At 38.6% G+C, this 8658-nt stretch overlaps 1 protein-coding gene across 1 annotated transcript; it reads left to right on the top strand.

Annotated features, from left to right (window-relative positions):
* The first annotated feature begins 584 nt into the window (after positions 1 to 584).
* FAM200C (family with sequence similarity 200 member C) lies at positions 585 to 7591 on the top strand. The gene is made up of 2 exons (XM_009241253.4): positions 585 to 1097; positions 5196 to 7591. The coding sequence occupies exon 2, from the start codon at positions 5245 to 5247 to the stop codon at positions 7027 to 7029; it is 1785 nt and encodes a 594-aa protein (XP_009239528.2). The 5' UTR covers positions 585 to 1097; positions 5196 to 5244; the 3' UTR covers positions 7030 to 7591.
* The last annotated feature ends 1067 nt before the right edge of the window (positions 7592 to 8658 follow it).

Here is an 8658-nt window from a genome sequence, read left to right as displayed (position 1 = left end):
TAAACTCATTAAGTTCATAAGAATTCTGGAAAGACCCCCAAACAGGAAAGGGCTGTATTCCGGTTTCTTTCAACAACGTTTCCTAGTTTCTACTTGGGATTTTTCTCTAAAACCTCTCTAATATGGGTTTATTTCTTTGAAATCATGTTGTTGAAAGAATTTTAAATAAAAATCTTTCATCTGAGATGGATGATGATAACAGGGAAATTCATCCCCATACTCCCACTTACGGAAAGTGGGGGGATCACCTTGCATGGGCAACAGTACACAAGCTATGGAAGCTCATCCTCCACTGCTGAAATGTCTAATCTGAAATTACAATGAGCTTCCTTCTCTTTTTCTCTCATTTATTCCACATGGAACTTGGCAATTATCAAGCGTTTTATCTCCAAGCTCAAAGCCCGACACAATATAAAAGTTTCAGTGCTCTGCATGTTAAAAAGAACTATGTGGAGTTTACAGCCACTTCCATTCCTGAAATTGTACAGTTCATCCTCTCTGGCAGACACAATAAACAAACGATTTCTTGTTCCACGTACACAAGCTAAAAAAAAAAAAAAAAAAAAAATTGGGGAGGGCTAGCGCGCATGCTCAATACTCAAGCCAGCCAGCCCATCCCACAGCCCTTTGCTACTGCGCCTGCGTGTGGGAGACGCCTCTACCAGTTTGCGGGCGGGAAGCACCCTGGAGAACCCGGATGGAACCAGGGCCTGGCTGAGGCGGAGGTTGTTGCGGATGCTTCTGTCTCCAGGCCTACCGCAGATTCCTGCTCGGGGGTCGGACCTGAGGATCCGCCGCCTCTACTGGTTCCGTCGGCCAGAGACTGGGCCCTAGGCTGAGCGGAGAGTGGGGCTGGCGCCTGAAACGGGCGCCTAAAAGAAGTCCGAGCATCCCATAGGCCTGCGCCTCAGGCTTGGAGACGGGCGGGCGGATACCGCGCTGAGTCTTTTTTTTTTCCTAGCGCTGGCGTTCTTATCTCACCCAGGAGGCTGTAAAAATCTCCGTCCTTAACAGTAACACCATCAGGCCCTATCAGTTAAGAGCTGCTTGTTATTTGCATGCATTCTTATAATTAAACCTCCCAACAACCCTGTAAGGTAGGTACTGTTATCCCCTCTGGAGGAGCTGAGGCTTGGAAAGGTCCCAGCCTGTAAGTGACAAAGCCACGATCCCAGGTGTTTGCCCCTGGAGCGTCTGCCCAGCCACCAAGTTCCTGCCCCCATTCTCCTGGCTATTGATTTTAACTGTAAAATGTAATGGTTAAATGCTCTGCCTCCCCAAACACCTGTGCCTATCATGATCTTGCATACGCAGTGGCTAGATAGAAGTTGAATTGTATTTGGTTTGGAGTTTTAGGTTTACAACTGCACTTTGGTGTTTTCACTGCTGGAATATATGTATATTAGTATTCCCTAAATATTTGTTTTGCGAGTGTTCACTTTTAACTGATTTTTCTCAGTTGTAATACTTTTTCATATCCACCCTTCATAAACTTGCAAAAACATTTTACTTTGTTATATCAGATCTTTCATTAAGCATCTGAAGATAATCTCTCAAAAGAATCGTTCTTAAAATGAGTGATATCTATCTTAAGATAATGCATTTTATCTTTTTATTATGGAAAGTTTCCAAAATACATTAAAATAGAACGGTGTAATGATGTGTACCCATCATCCAGCTTCAAGAGTTACCAACCTAAGGCCAGTCATTTCTTTTATCTCCACCCCGCTTTGTGCATGTTTGTGAGTGTGCTAAAGTACAGTATTTCAAAGGAATCCCAGACATTTTATTTCACTTGTAAATAATTGTATCTAACAAATGAGGACTTTTTAAAAACACAATCACAATACCATTATCATGCCTGTTTAACAATATCTCCTTATCATGATGATGCTTTTTGATGTTTACGTTTTTTAGGATATTGTAATTCCTAAATACCACCAAAGCGCAAGTGCAAATTGTGAGGTTCTAAAACACAAGCCTCTTGGGCAGTAAGTTCATCTTTGAGGCCCTTGAAAATTCTTGCCACCTGTTCTCCCTTTTTGAGGGGGATGGAGAAGAATACTATAAATTGATTTTCCTAAAACTGTTCAAAACAGATAAATTTTTAATTAAAATATACTTGAGAGACATAGTCAAGGTGGATAGGAATGGACTCTTAACAGGTCTTGTAATGATTTCCAGTTTGTTTTGTTTTGTTTTTGAGACAGAGTCTCACTCTGTCACCCAGTCTGGAGAGTGCAGTGGCGTCATCTCGGCTCACTGCAACCTCCGCCTCCCAGATCAAGCGATTCTCCTGCATCAGCCTCTCCAGTAGCTGGGATTACAGGCGCCCATCACCATGCACAGCTAATTTTTGTATTTTTAGTAGAGACGAGGTTTCGCCAAGTTGGTGGGGCCAGTCTCAAACTCCTGACCTCAGGTGATCCGCCTTCCTGGCCTCCCAAAGTGCTGGGATTATGGACATGAGCCACCGTGCCTGGCCTTTTTTTTGAGACAGAGTCTGGCCCTCTCACCTAGGCTGGAGTGCAGTGGCGTGATCTCAGCTCACTGCAACCTCTGCCCCCTGGGTTCAAGCGATTCTCCTGCCTCAGCCTCCCGAGTAGATGGGATTACAGGCATGCGCCACCACACCCAGCTAATTTTTGTATTTTTAGTAGAGACAGAGTTTCACTATGTTAGCCAGGCTGGTCTGGAACTCCTGACCTCAAGTGATCTGCCCGCCTTGGCTTCCCAAAGTGCTGGGATAACAGGCGTGAGCCACCGCACTGGGCCCCTCTTGTAATGATTTCTAATGTGACTAAAAACATTTTCCTTTATTCCCTCTTCCTCCCCAAATATTACATAAATATACATTAATAGAATACAGAAAAATAAGCATTTATGGTAATGTCATAATTTTATCGTCATTAATTAGAAGTGGTTCTAAGCAAAAGTAGCCATGTAGTCTCATTACTTGACAAAAGAAGTCTTAAGATCAGCTCTTTAAACTTCAGGTTGTCTTTTTTGATTGGCAGACATCCTCCAATTTAACAGGCTCATAACAACCTTGTAATAGCTCAGCTTATTTTATTGGAGTACACTTTACAACTAGTTCATCTTGGTAGATCCACTTGAAAGCCAGTGCTTTAAGTAGATATTCTTGGCTTGTGATTTTTCTTTTAATGGCCAGAGTGGGCATTCAGATTTAAATGTGTACCTGTTACTTTATTTCAGCCACATTCTCTGGCACAGAACTTTGGAAACTTTGGGGATCACCTACTTATCTTGGAGATAGAATGTTTTCTAAGGTATATTTGAGCCTACCTGTGGATTATGCCTTTACTCATTGCTAAAGAGAGAGAAAGAGAAAAGACATGGCTTTCATTTTAGGTTTCAACTTTCATAGGAGGCTGTCATCAACTCAGAAAACGTGGAAAATTTAAATATCTATTAAAGCATTGGGACCATTCACTTAGAAACCTAGAATATTTGTTAGCTAAGGATTGGTTTGAAGGATATGTTCTCGTTCCCCTAAGTCTGACTACTTAACCAGGATGTGTTTCAGGATTGCCTGAACAACATTATTTCATATTCTTTTGTTCTGCTTCTGGAGAAGATGATGTATTAGTTCTAAGGTAGTGCAGGAACGTGTATATTTTGAAAGAGTTTCCCAGTGATTGTGATGTTATAGTATCTCTTGTCACAGATCACTGTTCTAGTTACTATTTATAAGAATTATCTAAAATACTTATTTACAATACAGATTCTAGGCCCCCACTCCATAGCTGGAGAAACAGAATCTCTATGGGTAGGGCCTTCTACATCCTGTCTTTGGGTTAAACCAAACCTTAGGAATGCTGCTTATTTTGTGTATGTGCGTGTGTGTGTTCTTGACTGCTTTCCCTTAGAGGTATTTAGGTGGAAAAGCATCATGAAATTCGTTATTTTACTTAAGAGTGTTCTATGAGAGGGATTTTTCTGAAGTCTCGGTAACAAGAATAGTTGTGTTTCCCCTGAGCAAGTTGTTTTGCTTTTTTTTTTTTTTTTTTCCAGAGACTTGCTCTGTTGCCCAGGCTGGAGTGCAGTGGCATGATCTTGGCTTAGTAGCTGGGACTACAGGAGTATGCCACCATGCCCAGCTAATTTTTTGTATTTTTAGTAGAGATGGGGTTTCACCATATTGCCCAGGCTGCTCTCGAACTCCTGAGCTTGGGCAATCCACTCACCTCAGCCTCCTAAAGTACTGGGATTACAGGCATGAGCTACCACACCCGGCCATTTTGCTTTTTTATATGGACACTATGAATCATGGACTGATAGTGTGTTACACTTAGCAGCAAGGAAGCTCTGAGCCAATTTGTAGCCTACCTTTGCATCAGGGGTGGCTTAATCAGACTTAAAGACCTATTTGAAATTCTCTGCCTAAGTTGGAGTCAAAACTGCTTAACGTTCAAATAATATTACAGACCTGTTTAATCTTTAACTGTTAAAAAGAACTACCATGTTCTCACTCATAAATGGTAGCTAAATAATGTGTACACATGGAAGTGGATAATGGAGAGATGGGTAAAGGAGACTTGGAAGGGTGGGGTGGGAGGGAGTAGATGAGAAATAATGAGTACAATGTATGTTATTTGGGTGATGGATACCCTAAAAACCCTCACTTCGCCACTATGCAGTCTATGCATATAACAAAATTGCGCTTGTACCCCATAAATGTATACAATTATTTTAATCTTCATGTCAGAATCCACCCTTCCTTATTTAGTGAATTGCTCCTTTATTCAGTGATTCTTAACTGAGGGTATGCATACATCTTTGGGGCTGAATGGAAGAAGGTGGTAGTAGTGAGATGCCCTTTCTAGGGATACAAAATGTGCTAGATTTGTTTGTAACATACATTATTGAAAACAAGTTAAGCCATAACTGTAATTCACCAGTAAAGGACTTACAGGTGTTCATAACTTGTCTAAGCTCAAATCTCCCATATATAACTTGCTGGCAAATCATTTATTCCAGGGCATTAGCTATGAGTTGCTAGCTTTAAGTTGAACTATATCCTGTCATGGCTTACTTCGAATTGACATGCTGCAGGCTATATCTTGACATATACAAGATAGCATGTGATGACAGTATATAGCATGTGATGTGGCTTTGTTTTAATTCAGTTAGCCACTGGTTTTTAATGTGTGGGTTATATTTTACTCCCAAAGCAAAATTCTGTGGCATCTCTGGAATACTACCTGAGAATTTTTGTGTGCCATGTCGAAGAAACGCAAATGGGATGATGACTACGTTCGCTACTGGTTCACCTGTACAACAGAAGTAGATGGAACTCAGCGCCCACAGTGTGTGTTGTGTAACTCAGTATTTTCAAATGCTGATCTCAGACCATCAAAACTGTCAGACCATTTTAACAGACAGCATGGTGGTGTAGCTGGGCATGATCTCAATAGCCTGAAGCATATGCCAACACCGTCTGATCAGAATGAAACCTTGAAAGCATTTGGAGTTGCATCTCATGAGGATACTTTATTACAAGCATCATATCAATTTGCGTATTTATGTGCCAAGGAGAAGAATCCTCATACAGTAGCTGAAAAGTTAGTGAAACCTTGTGCACTGGAAATAGCACAAATAGTTTTGGGACCAGATGCACAAAAGAAGCTTCAGCAGGTACCCTTATCAGATGACGTGATCCATTCTAGAATTGATGAAATGAGCCAAGATATCTTAGAGCAAGTTCTAGAAGATATCAAAGCCAGTCCTCTTAAAGTGGGTATTCAGCTTGCTGAGACAACTGACATGGATGACTGCACTCAGCTAATGGCATTTGTGCGCTATATAAAAGAAAGAGAGATCGTAGAAGAATTTCTCTTCTGTGAACCATTGCAGCTATCCATGAAAGGAATAGATGTGTTCAATCTCTTCAGAGACTTCTTTCTGAAGCATAAGATAGCACTTGATGTATGTGGCTCTGTTTGTACTGATGGTGCCTCCTCTATGGTAGGAGAAAATTCCGAGTTTGTTGCCTACGTGAAAAAAGAGATACCTCATATCGTAGTCACACATTGTTTATTGAATCCTCATGCACTTGTCATAAAGACATTGCCTACAAAACTGAGGGATGCTCTGTTTACTGTGGTGAGGGTAATAAATTTCATCAAAGGGAGAGCTCCAAATCATCGCCTATTTCAGGCTTTCTTTGAAGAAATTGGCATAGAATATAGTGTCCTCCTTTTCCATACTGAAATGAGGTGGCTCTCCCGAGGCCAAATACTTACTCACATTTTTGAAATGTATGAAGAAATAAATCAGTTTCTTCACCACAAAAGCAGTAATTTAGTTGATGGCTTTGAAAATAAAGAGTTTAAAATTCACCTAGCATACCTTGCAGATTTATTCAAACACTTAAATGAACTCAGTGCATCTATGCAAAGAACTGGGATGAACACAGTATCAGCTAGAGAGAAGTTATCTGCTTTTGTTAGGAAGTTTCCATTTTGGCAAAAACGAATTGAGAAAAGAAATTTTACCAATTTTCCTTTTCTTGAAGAAATAATTGTTTCAGATAATGAAGGCGTATTCATTGCAGCCGAAATAACACTGCATCTTCAACAATTGAGCAACTTCTTCCATGGATATTTTTCCATTGGAGAGCTTAATGAGGCAAGTAAATGGATATTGGATCCATTTCTTTTTAATATCGATTTTGTTGATGATAGTTATTTAATGAAAAATGATCTTGCTGAATTACGAGCTAGTGGCCAAATCCTAATGGAATTTGAGACAATGAAGCTTGAGGATTTCTGGTGTGCCCAATTCACAGCGTTTCCAAACCTGGCAAAGACAGCTCTAGAAATCCTTATGCCATTTGCAACTACATACCTTTGTGAGTTGGGATTTTCATCACTTTTACATTTCAAAACAAAGTCCAGAAGCTGCTTTAATCTGAGTGATGATATCCGTGTGGCTATTTCAAAAAAAGTTCCTCGTTTCTCAGACATCATTGAACAAAAGCTACAGCTACAGCAGAAGTCACTGTAAGCTGATATACTTTTTTAATGAATAATTTTAATCTTAATATCATTGTAAAATTAAGCTGTAATTCTGTCTCTTTCATATTTATGATATACTGAATTCTATGTCTAAAAAACTTAAGAATTTTAATTTTGAATGAGGCATGTGAAAATATGTTTTGAGAATAAAAACACAAACAGCAGAAAAGATTAAGTACTACTGCCTAGTTGCTATCATGAGATTTTCCTAATTCTAAGTATCTGTTTAACCTGTTTGTGTGGTATATGAAAAAGATACCTAAGCACTAGAACATCCAGCTAAATGGTGCAATAGGCTAGGAATTGAGCCAGGAGAAAAGAGAAGATATCCCAGAAGTCAAAAAGGCAAAATGACAGATAGAGTTCGCCCATCTTTGTTATGGAGAGGTTAATGAAATCAGAAGAGGATTATGAAATATAATGGGAAAAGGAATGATCTGGCTTATATAAGACTTATTTTTAAATATACTCTTTGGAGTTAGTCTCACAATGTCCATTCCCCTAGCTCCTGTGCTATGAATATCATATTAATAAATAGCCTAATATATTAATCACTGTTTGTCATCTTTAAATTACTTCAGAACTCCAAGTTATCAAGGCTGCTGATAAGGAGATTCCTGAGCCTTACCGTAGAGATTGTGATTAGCAGGTCTGTGATAAGGTCAAGGATCCTCATTCGTAACCAGCCTTCCAGACTGTTCTGATGGATTCTCGGATTCTTGGGTCCTCTGGGTTCAATTTTTCCTATACTTATTTTTCCTTTACCCTAATTTTGTCACTTATATTACATCTTATATGTATTTTTCTAAGTTCAAAATGTCAGAGTATAAATCATAAATAGATGGACATGAAATCAATGGATTAATTCAAGACCATCAAAAAATTCCCCATGGGAATCTAACTTAGCACACTTTTTCTGGATGATAATTTGGCAAAATATTTTTAAATTTAAATAAATTTTCATTTATATTTTTAAACATTAATGTTTTATCAAAGTACTACATGCTCAAGGCTGGGAAAAAATGATATAGAGAGTCCTATAAGGAAAAACCACAATCCCCTTCCTGCCCAATTACCCGTTTCTTCTGTAATTTCTTGTGGTTCCACCCACATCTCTTAAGTAATATGTTCATACCATAACATATAGCAGTTGTATCAGCTTTAAAAGTTATATATTGACTCCCCTAGATAATACGTAAGGATTTAATTTATAAAATATCCATCTCTTCTACTCTTCTCAATTTTTTATTATTATTACACTAATGTTAGTCTCTTTGTTGGTTATTTATAGCCTTTTGATTAAGATTTTTTTCCTCTATAAATTTATCATGTGGAAAGAATCAGGAATGTCCAAAAGTTTTACTTCTAAGGTGGCTAATCACAACATTTTTATAATACTGAAAAATAAAAAATAAACCTGAAGGGAAATGGAACCTGACTACCAAATTTAGATGCCACATTAGTACGCAAATCAAAGTTTATATTTTATCAGTAAGTATAAATACATGCCTTTTTTCACTTAAAAATGTAGTAACAGAATATAGGTCCTAATTTTCCTATTACAATCTAACATCAAAGACAGAAAAATTTCCAAAGCTAATATGGAAATCTAGATGTG

The sequence above is a fragment of the Pongo abelii genome, chromosome 4 (assembly GCF_028885655.2).
Source record: "Pongo abelii isolate AG06213 chromosome 4, NHGRI_mPonAbe1-v2.0_pri, whole genome shotgun sequence".
NCBI classification, from domain to species: Eukaryota; Metazoa; Chordata; class Mammalia; order Primates; family Hominidae; genus Pongo; species Pongo abelii.
The sequence above is the reverse complement of the archived record's forward strand: the minus strand, read 5'-3'. Positions and strand labels throughout refer to the sequence as shown.

Coding starts and splice junctions, on each gene's coding strand:
- FAM200C (XM_009241253.4), top strand. CDS start 5,245: ATGTCGAAGAAACGCAAATGGGATGATGACTACGTTCGCTACTGGTTC.